Source organism: Sprattus sprattus (assembly GCF_963457725.1).
Source record: "Sprattus sprattus genome assembly, chromosome: 20".
NCBI classification, from domain to species: Eukaryota; Metazoa; Chordata; class Actinopteri; order Clupeiformes; family Clupeidae; genus Sprattus; species Sprattus sprattus.
This window is the reverse complement of record NC_137918.1, coordinates 10,335,119-10,355,118: the sequence shown is the minus strand read 5'-3', so window position 1 is coordinate 10,355,118 and position 20,000 is coordinate 10,335,119. Positions and strand designations below refer to the sequence as shown.

Sequence of the window (20,000 nt, the reverse complement as noted above, 5' to 3'; positions counted from 1 at the left end):
TGCTTAGTGTGGGATTAACTAAACTGTCATCCATTGATTTTTTTTTTTTTAGAAACATGCCAAATCCTCACTGTCCATCCCTCACTCTCTGTCTCTCTCAGTCTCTCTCTCTCTGTCTCCCCCTCTCTCTCTCGTTCTGTCTGTCGTTCCTTTGGCTCCTCCTCCCTACAGCTCTATCTTGCCACCCTCCCCACTCCATGTTTTTTTGGAAGAGGAAACCGGCATGATTGTAGCACTTCCTGTGTTCTAATACCCAAGCAGGAAACAGAACAAACGAGGCTGGATTCAAACAAAAACAGGGAGAGGGAGGGAGGGAGAGAGGGAGGGAAAGTAGAAAGAGAGAGAGAGAGAGAGGGAGGAAGTGTTCGAGTGAGCAAGCGCGGGAGGTGGGAGGGAGGGAGTGAGTAAGAGAGAGAGGGAGGGAGGGAGAGAGAGGAAAAGTGGGAGATTTTTTTAGCAGCTGCAAACCATTTCAGCTGTGTAGAAGAGCTGCGAAAAGAGAGACACACACAGAGAAAGAAAGAAGTAGAGAAAAAGACAAGCCAGCACGAGAAGGAAAAAAGACACACGAAAAAGAAGAAGAAGCGGAACCAGGGCTTTGTGGACCTTTTGTTGTGCTGTTGCATGTGGAATTGTGGGGAGTGAAACGGAAAAAGAAAGAACGCGAGAGGACACAGGGAGGAGGGGAGAGCAGCGTGTCCGGGGATTGTCTGGGAAGCGGATTGCCTGGAGTGTGAGGCAGGCAGCGTGTGGACCAGAGTGCGTCTGGGTCTTTGCCCTCTGGATACGCTCCCCTTGTCTCCTGATACTCTCTGGCTGGACTAGACCGACTCGCTTCAGCCTACCCCCGGCTCCCCCTCCCGTCTGCTTTGCCCCTCTGTGCTGCTCAGCCCCTGGAGCTCCGTAGAGACCAGAATGATGGGCTGACTTTCCTGGGGGGAAAAAAAAGAAAGTACCCTCTTCTTTTGTTTGGTGTTTGTTCTGGAGCAAGAGTGGAATCATGCGTAGAGGGTAGGGTTTCATTCATTCACCGCTACCTCGCTCAACTGATGAGGAGGAGGATGAGCAGAGGGATGAAGAGGCATTCTAGACACAGAAGACGAGATTTTTCTGTCCCTCCCTCATCCTCACACACTCGGCACACTGCATGAGTGACACTGCACGCTGAATGAATGGGATGGTGTGCTGCTGCAAGGACATTAGCAGGACAATACTGTGAGCTTCTGCCTTACGCTTTTTGTTGCCTCGACTGTTTCTCACTGATGCAGTAGTTCCTTATCTCCAGAGTGGAGCCCTGAGTGTTGCAAACCTTTTTGTGATTTTATTTCTTTACAATTTTTTTTGGACTGTTGTTGTGGTACAACAATGAACTTGAGCCAGAGAGATAGAAGGGAAACAACAACCCCCTCCAGGCTGACACCACTGCCTCTTTTTACTCTCCACTCCACTCGACATGTTTTTATATAACGCCTAACGTGGAGCAGCTCGCACCTTAAAAGGAGTCCTGCCTTCTGTCTTCTGCTGCTGGGGTGAGAGTCGTCGGAGCCGCCAGGCCCTGGTGATCTTCCTGTTGTGGCACAAAGAGGAAGCAGAAAGAGTGTGTGGGGAAAGGAGTTCAACAGGGAGTCTTGTCCCATTTGTTTTTTTTTGTTGGGGGGGTGGGAGGGGGGGGGGGGGGGGGTCCAATGGAGTTAACATGAGAACTGGGATGAAAGGATGTTATCTGCGCACCACTCACTCCTTCTTGGACTTTGGACGTCTCAGGAAAAGGATATCTAACCGCTCTTCCCTTTAGACCCGCCTCCATGACTGTTTCAAAGTAAACAAAGTGATTCGAAAGTGATTACCATGCTGCTACAGCGCCACATCTGTGTGCCGGAGTCTGTGATGCTGCACGTTGGTATGGCAACCGCAGGGAAATCAAAAACTCATGTGGATATGAACTTGCAATGATGAAAGAGACTTGATATGAGACTTTCGAATTCATGTGTTACTCCCTTTATTATTCTGACGATCCATTTAACTGATTGTGTTCACACTATAAAGCCCTGAGTGCCAATACTCACACACACACTCTCTCTGTGCCAAGTTCTGCCTAGCAGAAGTGTGTTAGGACTTTTTGCCTCGCACCTCAGTGTGTGGTGGAGGGATGGGTAAGCCACTGAGCCGACCGGACTGCTTGCGGCAGAACCCACGGTGCCTCGGAAAGGGTGAGGATGAGGAAGCCTACATTGAAGACTGCTACGTGCCCCAGCGCTCCATCTATGACACTATGCGTATCAACGAGCAGATCGACCAGGGCACCAAGCTCAGCCAGCCGTCGCGCAGCACGCTGGGCTCTGGAGGAGAGGGCAGCACCCTTTCAAGCAATGGCACACTGGGAGACAGTGTTGGAGGGGTGTTTGTGGGCCGCCCCACTGATCCAGGGGTGAAGAGGCTGGACGAGAGGGTTATCTTCGATGCCCTGAAGCTCACAGGGGACCTCCAGAGCATGTCACCTGTGGGTGGTGTAGGTTCGGGCCTGCATGCTGTTCCTTCAACCTCGGCCAGCAGTGGGGCTGCAGCCGCAGTGACCAAGAGACGGCACCAGGGCGGCGATAAGAAGGACAATCCAAACCGGCGTTCCTGGAAAGTATTCATGCCTCCCAGTTACCCCGAGTTTGCAGAACGTCTGGAGTTTTCAACAGCCGAGGGTGCCGAGAAGCGTCTGTCTGGGGTTGGAATCTCCCTCTCCCCCCTCCACCCTATGCCCTCCATGATCACTACCCCTGCCTCACACACATACACACCACACACTCATACACCCCCTCCCACCACATCCACTCCGCCTTTGACCTCCTATGCCCCCTCACCCGTCTCCTTTGGAGGCCCACACACACCCCCTGTCTCCAGTTCCCCCTCCACCTCCCCGGCGATAAGCCCATTGCCCCCCCACCCTCTCAGACAGCGACAAACCCCCCAGCTCTACTCCCCACACCAGAAGCTGCCCAAGCCACAGTCTCCCTTAGCTTCACCCTCTAAAGACCAGCGACCCATGCTGACTTCCCCACTCATCCAGCCCCGGCAGGGCTCTTCTGGCTCCCCCCAGAGCAGCCCCTTTGCCAGCAGTGAGGGAGTGAGGAGGACGGTGGTTGCCCCTGCATTGGGGAGGAAGAGTGCCTCAGAGGAGCTGGCTGAGAACTGGGATGTGGCCACCGCTAGAGCATCAGACTCTGAGCGAGATTCCCCTTTATTGGAGCAAGACCAGGACACTGCACCACTCATTGCTCCTCTGATCTCCCCAAAACCTGTATTCTGCCCCCCTACCAAATCCCGCACTTGGCCACGCGGCATGAGAGGGGGCAAGCGGACCCGGGTGAGTCGCCTCCACCACATGCCCCTCTTGCCACCCTTGCCTCCTCTTCTGGGGGAGGACAGTGATCTTGACGAGGAGTCGATGTACCTGCTTGACCCTCCCTCTCCATTCCTACAGGAAGGTGAGGGTGCAGCTTATGAGGGTCTGCCCCTAACCCCCTGTGTCAGCCAGGAGACGCTTGAGGAGGGGCTTTTGGGTTGGGACACCTCAGGGGCACTCAGGGAGCGCACTGCCTCAGAACTCTGCTTTGAGGAGGATGAAATGCGGATCCTACAGGAGCTGGAAGAGGACGACGAGATGGGAATACATCCCGGAGAGAATAAGGGACAAATAGAAGAGCTGGAAGAGGACGAGGAGATGGGAATAAATCCTGGAGAGAATAAAGGACAAGAGCTGGAAGAGGACGAGGAGGAAGAGAGGCGTCAGTTGGAGGAGAGAGACTGGGAGGCTATGTTGAAGATGGAGAGTAAAGTGACGGTGGAGCCTTGCTGGGATGGGGGTGTAGATGAACCCCAGCTGCAAGACTGGGAAACCCAGCAGCTCAACACCTCAGGCAACTGGCCCCTTCTCACCCCCCCGACTGGATTTGGGGGTCCAGAGCCCACCAGTGCCTCTCCATACCCCAGCTCAGAGGCAGAATCTGATGACCTCTTCCTGGAGCTAGAAAGGCAGTGCTTGGAGGACGATGATGGTGAAGTTTCCATGGAGACAGACTCTGGAGCTGGTCTTTCCTCTAAACCTTCAGACTTTGCCCACACTCTACCTCGAGTGGAAGAAGCTGTGGAGGGAGAGGAGCAGAGTATGTATGAGAATGTGAACAATGAGCCTCTTGAAGAGATTGATTTAATGCAACACACTGATCCAGGGCACACTGACATCTCAGAGACTTATCCCGACACAGATCAGAGTCTGCCTCTTCAGGAGTGGTGCTCTGAGCAACGCCAAACAGAGAGTGCTACAGACACTAGTCATTTAGAGCAGCCAGAGGCCTGTCTCCAGCTCCACACAGTTGCTGAAAAAAGGGATGAGGATGAAAATTTAGAGCATGTAGAAGATCAAGAACGCAGCTGTTCTCCCTCTGTGGACACAAACTCTTTGGTTGGACTGCTACCAGAGTCGGATTCACATGGGATCCATGTGTCTCATCCAGACCGGACTGCTCTCTCAGACGCTGCACACCCAGAGTTGGAGCTGTCTGATGGCGAGAGTGATCCAGAGCCAGACAGCGGGGCATCATCAGATCCCGAGCTTGAAGAGGAGGAAGCTGAGGATAAAGAGGAAGGCAGAGTCTGGAGCAGCCAGGAGGCCTCACCTTCACACGGCTCCCCCAGCCCTGAGAACCCGTACTGTGAAGGAACTCTCTCTGAGAATGTTTGCACTGAGGGAACTTGTCCTGAGAATGCATACACTGAAGGACCTAGCTCCAATATCCCTTACAGTGAGGACACTGAGAGAGTGGACTCCCTCAGTTCTGAGAACCCATTTACTGACGGCTCAGAGGGCTCAGAGGACAGTGGTCCAGTGGAGGAGGATGAGCAGGAGGCTTTGGCCAGTGAGAGTTCCCCAGTGCCTACTGATTCAGAGGAGGAGGAGGTGGAGGAGAAAATGGGGGATGTAGAATTTTCCTCTCAGGAGGAGCTGGTCTCCTCGGAGACCACAGATGGAAGCACGGGAATCATGTCGGATTGTGAGGGAGCTTCTGAGCATGACGGGACACCCGAGTCAGAGGGGGTGTCCTCTGAGGTGGCGATGCTGCCACAAGAGGAGTCTGTTTCAGCTGAGGGTTTGTGTGCCGATGCTGACACGTCAGTACAGGAGTTGGACATCACAAATCCAGAGCCAGGGACCATGAGCACCCCCAAGTCAGATGTGGCTCACTCTGGGACAGGGTTCCACTCCATGCACACAGACTCTGTTCCCCCCTCCCCATCGCCTACATACCCCTCCAAAACTCAGGAGTTGAGCTCAAGTCAAGACAACAAGAATGTGGATGCTTTTGTGACAACAGACAGTTTTGTTTACCTTGCTGTGTCTGTGCCTCCCCAGTTCCCACAGGATGGCCCCCCATCTCCTCTCCAGGATTGCATTCCCCCAATTCCCCCCTCCTCAAAGCCACCCCCTGACTCTGAGGAGAGTGCCTTTATGTCCTCGGACAGTTTTGTCTACCTAGCTGCCCCCGAGCGCATTGCGGTGGTCACTGACAGCGGGTCTGCCTGTGAGGATGTATGGAACCTTGACTCCGAATCGGAGGGTAGCCAATTAGGCGCGGACTTTGTCTTAGGCTCCATGACTGGAGACAGTGATTGGGAGTCAGAGGGGTCAGGCCTTGACCCCGTTACCTCAGCAACCAGGGACCAGTGGGAGAGCTTAGAGTCTGGATGCTTGGAAGGACTGTTCAGTGAAACGCATCTCGACACGGTCTCTCTCACGGCCTCAGATGATCAAGATGCTAAGAGCACACCTGAACCACAGGTGAGCGAAGAGGTAGCCTCACCTCCCATGTGTTCCTTACACCTGGAATCTCAAACGGAGACTGAGGTGTACCCAGTCTCTTATTTCATCTACTGTGTGTAGGTCAGTTCTGAGCCCAGTCAGTAAACTTTTTGACCTTGCATGCTAGTCTGTTGGCCAGGAAACATCAGTCTCCCTCACTCTCTCTCAGGATCTAAATATAGTAGAGTAAGATTTCTCAAGACTCCACCAGTCTTCCTCCATAACAAATCTCAACATCCTGCTTCTTCTGTTTCTCTGTCCATCTATGTATGTGTGTGTGTGTGTGTGTAAGTCCCAGGGATTAAGTCGGACAATAGCATTGCAATTGTATGATTTAAGTTAAATTATTGCATTTAGATTTACTTTTCACATGGTGTGTGTCTGTGTGACATTAATTTAGTATAATTACACTAGCTGATTATTATGAGTTAGTGGGAAAATAGCTTGCACATGATGACGAGCAGAGGTTAAAGGTGAGGAAAGTCCCTCCATGATCTGTCTGTGTGACAGTGTTCTTTTACATAAGTATACAGAACAGATAGGCATAGACATATTTCTATACGCATATGTGCTGCTGTGGATAAAGAAGGATCCACGTGGCGCTTTGTTGAGTTGTCTTGCCATGGTTTTGGCAGCGGAGGCAATTTGAGCCTTATTTGGAGAAAGCTGAAAGCAAGCAGTATGCTTATACAGATGGCCTCCTTTATATACATTAATTCAGATCAGAGAGGAGAAAATAAACATGAGCATAGTCGTAGGACTTAAGGGATCTTTTGCTTACTGTTTCTGCCTAGAAACCCAATCTAAATATTGTGTGCATGATTTAGTGTAAGCAGTATGTGTGTGTCTGTGTTTTGACACTTGTGTCTAGGTCATACTGGAGAGTTTGGCGTAGGGTACATGGCGGCTGAGGCCTCTTCATCTCTCTCCTCTCAACTGTCTCCCGCTCTCTCTTTCCCTCCCCATTTCTCTCTTTACGCTTTTCCCTTATCCATTATCTGTCTTTCTACCTCTTTCTTCCGTTGACTCCTCTCTTTGTGCCCATCTATCTTTGGGTCTTTTCACTTCCTCTGTTGGCGTTTATTATATTAATGTCTGCCTTGAGCCCCCGGTGGCCAGACTTGTGCGCTCATCCGCATCTCGTTCAGCTCTCCCCCTCGGCTGTGGGCAGGCCCTCTCTCGCCGGGCCAAATGCAATCAGGCGGCCTGCTGTCATGACAGATTTGAAGCAGAGGATTATAATTGCAGAAAGGAACAGGATCAACAGCCCAAAAGGGCCCCAAACACTTGAGGATGCCTCTGGTTTGGGGGAAATGCAGAGGGAGGGGGGGGGGGGGGGGAGGAGGAGAAGAAGAAGAAGAAGAAGAGAGAGAGAGAGAGAGAGAGAGAGAGAGAGAGAGAAGGGCAGGGGGTGTCTGGAAAAGGAGATCAAATTAATTGATATTTCTTTGGCAAGCCAGCTAACTTGGAACAAGAGCACTATGATCCAGTTCTCCTCTAACCCTCACACCCAACTCATGCCCCCCCCCCCCCTCTCTCCGATGGGCCCTGCCATGGCGATAAGGAAGTGAGAAGTAAACAGTCAGTTCTGTAGGCACAGCTCACTGTTGCCAGTTAAGAGCAAACACACACTATGAAGCCGTTGTGGTATAAATAGCAGATAAGGACGTGCCAGCCCTATCAGAATAGGAGCCCAGCCAAACGCACCCCTCGCAGTGTTGAAGAGCAGAGCCAAGGGGAGGGTGGGGTGGGGGGAGGTACTCAAGGGACACTGGAGGGTGTTGGTGGTGGTGGTGGTGGGAGGAGGGTGTAATTGCCCCAGATCTCATTGGAACATGACGATGGTCAGAATGTGTATTTACACTATGTGGGGGTTTTCCTGTGGAAGGGAGTTGTCGTCCGTTCACTGTTTGAGTTCCCAGCGGTCTAGATTTAGCGCTGTAGACCTAAGGTTTTTTTTGTGCTAATAGAGTGGTTGATTAAAACTCAATTAAAGTTAATGAGGATTTGTTTTTTTAGGTGTCGGTGGTTCAGGGAGTGTGTTTGGTGATGCAGGCAGCACAGGGCTCTGGCTGTTTTGATAGCGAGCACCTGGCAGTACTCTAGATAAAGGGTAATGGGGGAGCTCGGGCCTGGGGGAGTTCTGCTGGTTTATCTCATCTACTAGGCTCAGCGGTTCACTGAAACAGAGGAGAGAGAAAGATGGAGACAGACTGACAGACAGAGATAGAGATAAAGGCAGACCAAAAGCTAGTTACACGCATATACGCCGTCATTTATACTATGATCGCACACTCAGTTGGATTGGACACACAGAAACACACAGGCGGACATGCACACACACACACGCACACACACACACACACACACAAACACACACACACACACACACACACACACACACACACACACACACACAGAAAGAGAGAGCAGTTATTCAGATATCTGGTGACAGGGGCTATACATGTGTGATTGTTATGGAAATGATGGAACTGAGAGGCTGCCCAAAGGAAACACCTGTGGATCATGGGCAGAACCCGGAGAGGAGGGGACCCTCACACACCATGACAAACAGCCAGATCATTTAAAGTAACAGTATGCAACAATAATACTTCAGGATCAGGGTTAGGATAAGCAGTTTTACCTTAAAATAACGGCTTGAAAAAAATTGGGGCGCTACAATGACTTTTAATATGGAGAATCGCCTCCTCATAATGTCAAAGTCAGCACATTTAAAGAGATTTTGTTAGTTTTACCCGCTAGCATATCGTTAGCGAATAGCAATTGATTTGGAATGCTTCTTTGAAAGAACCAGAGGAATTCAATTCCCTCTCCCATGTTGCTGGAAGGAGCATGAGTAATCCCGGCTCCACGTCACCACGAGTGATGTGTTGTGTTCGGTAGGGACCGTCCAAAAATGTTGCACCATCCCAACATTTAGGTCATGCACAGAGAATAGTTCTCCCGCTCCTTGTGGACGAGAGGAGAGGGAGAGGAGAGGAAAAGAGGGTGAGGGGGAGCACAAAGGACGGGCGGAGAAAGAGTCTGAGCTGCGGGGACTGGCAGGAAGAGAGGGAAATGGGCAGAGCAAGGGAGGGAGAGGGAGCTGGGGTTGTTCAAAGGTGGAGGAAGAACGCTGCTGGCCATGTTGTTATTGATCTGAATGAGATCAAACCTGTCTGATAGCCCGGACAAACACCAGCTCCCCCTTCTCTCTCTCTGACTTTCTCCTTTGTTCTTTTTTTTTGTCTTTTTTCTATGTGTCTCATTCAAATTCTTGTATTTGTCTTTCTCTCGACTCTCTTCCTTCTTCAACTTCCTTTATTCCTGAGTAATTGTATGTTTGCAGTTTGAACGTGTTGTTTCTTGGGTGACGTCAAGCTGTTAGGACCCTGAGAGAAGATACTGAATTGGGAGGGATAGTTTTCTTTTTTCTACATGTTCTCCGTACAAAAGCTATGGAGCATCCTATCTGTCTGGTGTGAAGTAGGGTTGATGGGTCTGGTTCTACTTTGTTTCCTCAGGGCTTGGACAGCTTGAATTCATCAAGGGAACGAGGTAGTATCAGCGTAGTCAGTTACACAGCAGTAAATCAGACTCAGTGTGCCTGAAACAGAGGAAAGTCTGCATTTTGGAACGCTCAGACTCCCCCTAACCTTAACCCGGTTTAAATGCACTGGAATGACCATAGAAAGGCCTTCACACAAGACTTCCCGGATGTTCAGTTGAGGTTATTGCTGCTAAATGAGCTCCTGCCAACCACTTAATCCAATGGTCCATGATCTCTTTCCGCCATGGACTGTGGATCTTTTAATAATGTATTCTGTTAAGATATTGGAAGTGAGGGTGTATCATCAGTGCATTCATTACGATGATTTAGATAAAGAACGTAGCCCGTTTATGTCATTTCCCAGCATGGGTCGGGGATATTCCTCGTGCTTTAGGTTTGTCTCTGCACATTATGCTTGCCCTCTGAGTGGCAGTGTACCCTTGGCAAGAGGGTTCTTCTCAGATTGAGGTTTTGCTCGCTCATGTGCTTCCTCTTGGTTATATTAAATGGATGGTTTCCAGCTACAGGAATTAGGAATTAGGTTTTTGAATGTGCCTGAGTGATGCTTTGGCGGGTATTCACCCTGCTTCTGTCTGCGTTCTGACTTGTTAGCCCTCCCAACCCCTACCTCACTCACAAACACACCCAACACACACACACACACACACACACACACACACACACACACACACACACACACACACACACACTAATTTACACGCAAACTCACGCAGATGTACGTTTTTTTGTACATTTTAGTAGGTAGTCACAAGTATACAATCAGTGTGGTTTTGGTGAAATGCTGCCAGTTGGCGATGTCTTGCCTGGAGTCTAAAGGCGGCAGCAAACCGCCTCAAAATTCTTCTCCAAGTTTGGACCGATCAACAGATTGAATTTATGTAACTGTGCATGGGCAGGCTTTTTTTTTTTTTTTTACCCCGCTGAATTGTGGGCAGTCAAAGAGAGCCAGTGTGGAACTGCGGTTTCGACTGAAAGAAAGGGAGAGAAGGAGAGAAAGAGAGAAAGTGAGAGAGGAAAAATGGGGAGTAGTGCTGAGGTTTACAGTAGAACTATCTAGAATCCGGGAGTGACATGGGCAGAGTCGGGGAGCTCTGAGATAGATAGAGGGGGAGAGAGAGAGAGAGAGTGATAGAGCGAGAGAGAGAGATAGGGAGTGAGAGGGGGAGAGAGAGGGAGAGAGGGGTAGAGGAGTGAGAGAGAGAGAGAGAGAGAGTCGGGGAGCTCTGAGATGGATAGATAGAGGGGGAGAGAGAGAGAGACAATAACAAGAAGAGTGACGTGTGACAGGGAGTGGTGCCTGTGACAACAGAGGACAGGGAGGAGTGACAGAAATGCTGTGAGAGAGAGAGAGAGAGAGAGAGAGAGAGAGAGAGAGAGAGAGAGAGAGAGAGAGAGAGAGAGAGAGAGAGAGAGAGAAGGGGGAGGGGGAGGGGGGGTGAGAGTGACAAAGGGATCTGCAGCATGTGTGAGTTGGGCCGGGCTATGGGTCTGGTCCAGGGTGCCGGACAAGAATGAGAAACATCCCAGATATTTTCCAGAGCACTCTCTCTCTCTCTCTCTCTCTCTTTGTCTCCCTCTCTTTTTCTCTCTCTCCCTCTCCCTCTCTCTCTCTCTCTTTCTAACTGCTCTGAGCTGGCTTTGCAGAGTAGGAGGGTGAAGAGAGGGAACGGTGAGAGGAGGAGGAGGAGGAGAAGAGAGGGAACAGTGAGAGGAGGAGGAGGAGAAGAGAGCGGGGCTTGAGAGGAAGTGAGGGGGAAAAGGGTGACATGTGAAAAGACCTGCCTCCGAAAAGCAGACACATGGAAACACTTTAGGTTTGATGGGGCCGTGCTCACAGAAAGTTACTCTAATGGACAGCCATGCCAGTCTTAAGCAGACCTAGATATGGCTTCTGCTCATGACTGTAAAATATGACCTCTGAATGGTCTGTGTTCCCATCAGTCAAACCCCTTTTGAAGTTGGCCAGGAGAACAGTTGCACCTCGTAACTTTTGCCGTTCTCCTAAAAGATGACGGAAATTCTTCGTTATTTGAATCGAATACAGTTCTCTTCCATTCCAGTCCTGCAACTTTCTCATAAACAGACAACTTCCTCCCTTTGACAACGTAACATGTGTTTTGTATTCTCATGATGTTGTTGAGATTCATAAAGAATCTAGAATTAAAATAGTGATTTGCTGTGTGTATGGGGAAGTGTGACGTCTCCAGCTAGTCACTTTGCACATAGTTTATGCAGAGTGTAAGGGTGACTAAACTCCTGCCAACTAAAGTATGTCTGGGCATAGAGACAACATCTGAGTTTAAGCCACAGAGCCTTTGATGAACAGAATTAAGGACAATTAAAGAGGAAGTATGATTTCCAGGAGCGGTGTGATTGGGAGCGATGTGGAGTGAAACGGATACAGGGGATATTAGTGTGGAAAACACGAGAGACGTTCACAAATACATATGGAGACAAAACAGGAGGGAGGTAGGGGCAGGAATAAGTGGCAGGATTTAGAGAGACAAACAGGGTCAGGGACAAATACATGCACCCACTCACACACACACACACATTCAGACAGACAGTTAGACACACACACACACACACACACACACAGGGTGGAGCAGGTCATGGCTGTGGCTCATTGTTGTTGAATCCGACAGACTTCCTGTTCAGGCAGAAATGACGCCCATTTACCACAAGCCATCTGTACCTATCTGTACACACACACACACACACACACACACACACACACACACACACACACATACACACACACGTAGTGCATGGTGATTGCAAGTCTAATGATAAACTAAAAGTACATTTTGTGTAATCTGGGCTCATAAATGCGTTGGCAGCCGCAGCAGTCAGACACCTGGGTGTTCAAACAGGACTTTTGGATGTGTAAACAACCCGCCTGTAAACACTATCACGCCTCGTGCACATCAAGCCTTTCAGCAGCGAAACCAGCAGCAAAGAGCACACTTAATAACTGGCCCAAAAAAGCGCTCTTTTTCTCTCTCTTTGCTGTTTTTCTCTTTCTTTTCTTTTATTCTGTCTCCCTCTCACCCCCACCTACCTCTCCCCCCCCCCCCCCCCCTCTCTCAAAGCGTTGTGTTCCCTTTCCTCCTGATGTCTGTCAGCACTTGTTTTGAGTTTTGACCGAGGCTCTCCTCAGATTTGCCTGGATCAAACCTGGTTGGATTGTGTTTTCCCTGCTAACAGTCAACACATACCTACACACACACACACACACACACACTTAAGCTGTGTCTTATTTCAGCCAGCAAGGCGACTCGCACAAGCGCACACACACTCTCTCTCTCTCTCTCTCACACACTTGAGTATCAGATGCCATCATTATTGTTCTGGCCCCTTCCCCAAAATCTCGTTCTATCACACACTGGTCTGGTGTGTCCTCACTCTCTCACACACTGGTCTGGTGTGTCCTCACTCTCTCACACACTGGTCTGGTGTGTCCTCACTCTCTCACACACTGGTCTGGTGTGTCCTCACTCTCTCACACACTGGTCTGGTGTGTCCTCACTCTCTCACACACTGGTCTGGTGTGTCCTCACTCTCTCACACACTGGTCTGGTGTGTCCTCACTCTCTCACACACTGGTCTGGTGTGTCCTCACTCTCTCACACACTGGTCTGGTGTGTCCTCACTCTCTCACACACTGGTCTGGTGTGTCCTCACTCTCTCACACAGTCTCCTTTAAAGCAACTCATTTGGCTTCCCCCCCTGTTCCCCCTCTTGTTCTCTTTTCTCTGCCTTCTCTGCCCTTTATCCCCCTCTTCTCTCTTCTCTCCCCCCTCTACCTCTTCGTTATTTGAAGTGAATACAGTTCTCTTTCATTTCAGTCCTGCAACTTTCTCATAAACAGACAACTTCCTCCCTCTTTGACAACGTAACATATATTTCGTATTCTCATGATGTTGTTGAGATTCAAAAAGAATCTAGAATTAAATCAGTGATTTGCTGCTTCTTCTCTCTTCTCTCCCCCCTCCTCTACCTCTCTGCCCTCCATCTCTCTCTCCTGACCAGGCTCTGGAACGGGAGCAGGTTGACAGTATCCAGCCCAAGCTCCAGCATGTTAATGCGGTCGGTCAGGGTCTTATCCAGAGCGCCGCCAAACACACTGACACACAGGCACTAGAGCATGACCTGGAGACAACCAACCTGCACTGGAACTCCCTCAACAAGCGGGTGAGTACACACACACACACACACACACAGACGGACACACACACACACACACACAGACGGACACACACACACACACACACACACACACACACACACACACACACACACACACACACACAACACAAACACAAACACAACATATACACATGCACACACAGACACACAGCCTCAGTAGTCAGCACACCGGCTCTCACACACATAATACTGTACACACACACATGCACCAACTCACACACACATGCACACGCAGACATACATAAATACACTCTCTTGCTTTATACTGTCTGCCATTGTACAAGGAAACAATCATGAATACTCTCTCCCTCTCTCTTAAACGCACACACACACACACACACACACACACACACACACACACACACACACACACACACACACACACACACACACACACACACAGAATGATTTAAGTGTTTTTCTAATTTGTATACATTCACAGGTGGCTGAACGCGTTGCCCAGCTGCAGGAGGCCCTGTTGCATTGTGGGAAGTTCCAAGATGCACTTGAGCCCCTGTTGAGCTGGCTCAGTGACACGGAAGAACTCATCGCCCATCAGAAGCCTCCGTCAGCGGAGTACAGGGTGGTCAAGGCTCAGATCCAGGAGCAGAAAGTGAGTTACGCTTCAATAACACATTAATAACATGGTCGTAATATTTATGTGGTGCTATAATAGCATAGCTGTAATATTTATGGTGGTGTGATCCGCAGTAAGAATTCAGTTGAGCCATTTCAGCCCCCAGGGCTTTAGATTGCCCAGTCTACAGGCAGGAAGAGAAAGGCATTGGTTCACCACCAGACACTAGATACACACACACACACTTAAACACACATTAGAAGCGCTGCGGGTGTAAAATTCAAGGGCAGCTTCAGGCCTTTTGTTATGTTAACACACACACACACACGTGCACACACACACACACACACACACAGCCACACACACAGCCACACACACACACACACACATACACACAGCCACACACACAGCCACACACACACTGCAGCCTGAGCAATCAGAGCAACTGAATAACCAGCGATTAGCGTGCCCCTGTCTTACATCAATCCAAGTTCTTGAGGCTAAGCTCTCTCTCCATCTCCCCTTGTCCAGCTCCTGCAGCGTCTCCTTGACGACCGGCGGGGCACCGTGGAGATGATCCGGGCGGAGGGAGCGCGCATAGCTGTCACTGCAGAGACGCAGGACCGAGACAAGATCCAGAAACATCTGGAGAGTCTGAGCCAGAGGTGGAGCGACCTCTTGGAGAAGGCCACAGCTAGGTACACACACAACGCACACAAACACACACTACACATCATTCACACACACACACACACACACACACACACACACACACACACACACACACACACACACACACACACACACACACACACACACATCCATATTGACTGTCCGTGTGTGTGTAGGCAAAGGCAGCTGGAGGAGTTGCAGGTGTTGGCGCTGCAGTTCCATGAGGCAGTGGAGCCTCTGGGGGAGTGGCTTAGTGCCACAGAGAGACGCCTCAGCACTGCAGAACCAATGGGAACCCAGACCTCCAAAATCACACAGCAGATTGCTCGGCACAAGGTACACACACACACACACACACACACACACACACACACACACACACAATCACCGTGGCAAACAGACACAAACAGAAGACATTTACCCCTTTTCCACCAAAGCTGGCTCTGGGCTGGTTCTGGGCTGGTGCTTATGCGGTTCGGTGCTGGTTCTTATCTTGGAACCGGCTTGCTTTTCCACCGACTGAGAGCCAGAGTAGGGCTAGCTACGTCTTTAAATCACGTCAATGTTTTGACATGTTACTAGTTATTCACGAGTGGTTTTCTTCCAGGGAGAAGGCAAACAACTGTCGATAAAACTTCTATTATGTTTCATTTTTTTAATACCATGCAGTACCATACAAGCTTAAGTTACTGTTCTGTTTACTTGGCAATGGGTTTTCTATATTTACCCACGTAGATCAAACGACTGACAATGCAATTAATGACGGGAGTTGACTAGCTACTACTGATATGCTTACTAGTTGCCATAACTGTAGCGATACCTCACGGCAGCTAGCTAGCAACCTGCTACATGAACTTGCTTGGTCAAGAGCAATTTTGTTTATGTTTTCAAGTGGCACGTCTTCTTCAGTACAAACAATACAAAATCAGCACTACATTACGGGGTCAGTTAATGATACAACTCCGGGTTTTCTATATTTCCTCACGTAGATCAAACGAACAGGCAATGCAGCTCATGATGGTTGACTAGCATAACAACTGTAGCAGTACCTCAAGGCAGCTAGTGCTAACTGCTACACAAACTTGCTAGGTCAACAGCTAATTTTAACATACACAAAAAACAAGTCCGATTGAAATAGTTAATGTATACTAGGCAGACAAACCAAAACATTTTGATGAATGAAAGCTTTCTTTATTATTTTTAATTTGTTAATTGGTCTGTTGTCCTTGTCCTTTTTCATTTACGTTTTCACCGTTTTCACTCAGTTGACGGTGGGGAAAAAATGGCGGCGGAAATTTCTGTTTCTGTTGGGGTAGCTCCGCCCATAACCTAGGGACGAACCCCGACGTCACCGGTTCTTGTTTCTGGCCCACCTAAAAGTTGGTGCTGAGTTAGAACCTGTTTTTTGGAACCGGAGCCAGTTATTTTTCGGTGGAAAACCAAAAGAGCCCAGAACCAGCCCGGAACCAGCCCAGAACCAGCCCAGAACCAGCTTTGGTGGAAAAGGGTAAATAGAGACTCTAATGGGAGAGAACCGGACCTCCCCCCCAAATGGTCCAAACTTCATTACATCCTACCATTTGGTTTGTGTCCTTTGTTTAGTTTCGAAGTTTCAAACGCATGTTTAGTTGTCCTTTTTCATTTGGTCATTGGTCTGGTAAGTTCTTTGGTTCTGGACCACAGCAATGGTAAAAACCAATGAAAGCACACTTTACCCTCAGTTGATGTTTTGCATGTTCTGCATGTTTTCTATTTGTTATGATTTGTATTCATATGATTTATCATTAGTTTGTCTTTATGATGTCACATCTGCATGGTTCTTTTTCTTTCTTTTTCTTTTTTTCTTTTATTATTCCCATTTCATCTTCCATTTCTCTCCTGCACTGGTCTGGGGCGGTTCTCAGGCCCTCAAAGAGGACGTTACATCACGGGGGGTTGAGCTTCAACACCTGGAGGCCCTTGGCCAATCACTGACCCCACTGAGCTCCCCGTCAGACTGTGATTGGCTGCGGGAACGTGTGGGGGCGGTGCGCACCGGGCACAGTGGGCTCCTCGATTGGTGTTTGCGTCGGGAAGCCATGCTGGAGCAGGCGCTGGCCAATGCCCAGCTCTTTGGCGAGGACGAGGTTGAGGTGCTGAACTGGTTGGCAGAGGTGGCCCAGAGGCTGGCAGAGGTGTCAATTCAAACCTACCAGCCTGACCTGCTGGCACAGCAGCACAAACACACACTGGTACGCCACACACACATGAAGACACACACACACACACACAGTCTAACACAAGGAGAAGCGTATGGGTTAACAGTCACTAAAACACACTGAGAGAATGAGAAGGAATTAACAATGTTGTCGCAACCGTAAGTGCTACAGTATTTTGCAAAACCTAAATAAATAAGGATAATAAGCTGCTTTTCAGTCTTTGACTTTCTAGTACTCTTATTTTTAGAGTGTAACTTAACCACTGTTACTCTCCCTCAGTCCCTCAATGAGGAGATCGTCAGTAGGAAGAAGACGGTTGACCAGGCCATCAAGAATGGACAGGCCCTCCTGAAGCAGACCACAGGTATGAGACAAACATGGCACTCAGTGTGTGTGTGCTGCTTATGTCCTTTGATGTAGAAGTTAGAAATGACATGTGGACCTATGTTTTTTCAGCCCCTTAGGGGGATGGGCTGAGCTTTTAACTAAAACTGACTTTTATTTTTCTTATTTTTATTTATTTCTATGTGATTGTAATTCTAACAACCTGTTTGTGAAGTGACCTTTGGTGTCATGAAAGGCGCTTTAAATAAAATGTATTATTATTATTTTATTATTATTAAAACAGCTAATTTTTGTGTTTGGGCATATGATAGGTTATGAATATTATGAGATAGGATACAAATGATCAATGCATTCAGTCAGTAGTTCTGTGGAACATACTGACCCGCGTGATGTGTGCTGCCCCCTATAGGCGAGGAGGTGTTGTTGATCCAGGAGAAGCTGGACGGCATCAAGAGCCGCTACGCTGAGATGACTGCCGGGAGCAGCAAGGCCCTCCGCACGCTTGAGCAGGCACTGCAGCTGGCCACGCGATTCGCCAGTGCGCATGAGAATATCAACCAATGGCTGGACTCCGTAGAAACAGAGCTTAACAACGTGGAGCTGGACAACACACCATCCTATCAGGACAGGCAGAAGGTAGGGACAGAGGACTCTGGGCTTTTCTTTGGGGATGTCACATGAAAACAGCTGAAATTGTTCCTGTGGGGGTGTTCACACACACATGTGTGAGTGTTCATGGATGTTTATGTGATACAGGAGCTGAAGTGTGTGTGCGCGGAGAAGCGCCTGGTTCTGGACACGGTGAACGAGGTGGGCAGTGCCCTGCTGGACCTGGTGCCATGGCGTGCCCGGGAGGGGCTCGACCGCCTGGTCGCCGATGCCAACCAGCGCTACCGCACGGCCGACGAGACCATCGTTCAGCGAGTGCAGCAGGTCCAAGCTGCCATCCAGAGGTCACAGCAGGTACTGCGATCAGACATCAATGCCACTCGCCATGTAATGAAAATATCACAGACCGGTTGCACTGTTTGCACAGATGTCCGAAGTGACATGATGACCAAGTCTTGGTCTTAGCTAATTTTACAATTATGAGGGCAGACAAATCTGTCTGCACTGGGTGCTGTATCAGTGAGGAGACCTTATGGGTAGACTGTGATCTCATAAAGCACATTTCGTACAAGAGTTGCAATTCAAAGTGCTTTACATAAAATCAATAAAAGCAAGCAGCAGGAGCAATTCATGGAGTAAAAGATAAATACAAAATTATCATCGTATCAGAACCTGGTGATAGGCTTCTTGGATTACTAAAATCATGATAAAAGGAATTAAAGGAATAAAAGTCTTTAGCTCAGTGGGAACCATAGTGCTGCTTCATAGATTCCGCTGTTAAATATTTTCCCTAGCTATGTTGTGTTACAATGTCAATACCTCACACTGAAAATATCCAGCAATGGACACTGATCTCTGCCTGTTCTCCCCCTGGTGTGTTCAGTATGAGGAGGCCATTGACGCCGAGCTGACCTGGCTGGGTGAGACGGAGCGTAAGCTGGTCTCTTTAGGACCCCTCAGCCTGGAGCCCGACGTGACCGTGGCCCAGATGCAGGTCCAGAGGGCCTTCAACATCGACATCATCAGGCACAAGGACACCATAGACCAGCTGACCAACACACGAGACGACATCATGGAGACATGCAGCGACCAGCAGAGAGACACGCTGAAGGTGAGGAGAGAGGGAGAGGCAGACATGGAGACTGATGAAGAGCAAGGGAGAGAGGGAGAGAAGGAGAGCAAGAAAGTGGTCAGAAGTATAGAGTCTCTAACTCAATTAAAGTGAAACTTTAGAGATTAAACTTGGAATGTGGAGTGGAAGGAAAACCAAATTAACTCTCTAAGATATAACTGCTTGCCATTCATTCACACACACAGACACACACACGCACACGCACACGCACACACGCACGCACACGCACGCACAAGCACAGTGATGAGTTAATGTAATTTAACATAAGATGTACCAAATGAAACATTTACATTTTGGAGAATAACAATCAATTCCATATAACCATAAATCTCGGACTAAAAGCTGTTATTCCCCTTAACGCATACTCAGGTGAAGACTGACTCGCTGAGCGCACGGTACGAGGCAGTGAGCCAGAGTCACTCGGAGCGGTTCTCGGCGCTGGAGCAGGCCCAGGTTCTGGTAGCCCGGTTCTGGGAGACCCACGAGGATCTGGACCCCTGGCTGGGGGAGACTGAAGCCCTGATCAGCCAGCTCCCCCCACCAGCCATCGACACCGAGGCCCTCCGTCAGCAGCAGGAGCAGATGAGGGTGAGGAGAATACTGACGCAGTCAAGATACTGGAGCTATGAAGTATCATTTTAGTATATGAGACCAGTGTGTGTGTGTGTATTTTAGTGAGACCAGTGTGTGTGTGTGTATTTTAGTGAGACCAGTAGTAATGGAGAATACTGACTCAGTCAAGATACTGGAGCTATTCAAGTTTATTTATATAGCACATTTCATATGATATACATAGACACAATGTGCTTTGTGCAGAGAAAAAACATTAAATTATCTAA

General features: G+C 49.1%; 1 protein-coding gene across 7 annotated transcripts in view; it reads left to right on the top strand.

Annotated features, from left to right (window-relative positions):
* macf1a (microtubule actin crosslinking factor 1a) overlaps positions 1–20,000 on the top strand; it is a 129,860-nt gene that overhangs the window by 85,712 nt on the left and 24,148 nt on the right. For all 7 annotated transcript variants that reach the window (XM_080859317.1, XM_080859316.1, XM_080859313.1 and 4 more), the window contains 10 exons: positions 13,452–13,613; positions 14,071–14,241; positions 14,737–14,903; positions 15,054–15,213; positions 16,782–17,108; positions 17,355–17,439; positions 17,830–18,056; positions 18,177–18,383; positions 18,913–19,140; positions 19,531–19,749. In XM_080859317.1, coding sequence (XP_080715443.1) covers positions 13,452–13,613; positions 14,071–14,241; positions 14,737–14,903; positions 15,054–15,213; positions 16,782–17,108; positions 17,355–17,439; positions 17,830–18,056; positions 18,177–18,383; positions 18,913–19,140; positions 19,531–19,749 — 1,953 coding nt within the window. The remainder of the gene's footprint in view (positions 1–13,451; positions 13,614–14,070; positions 14,242–14,736; positions 14,904–15,053; positions 15,214–16,781; positions 17,109–17,354; positions 17,440–17,829; positions 18,057–18,176; positions 18,384–18,912; positions 19,141–19,530; positions 19,750–20,000) is intronic.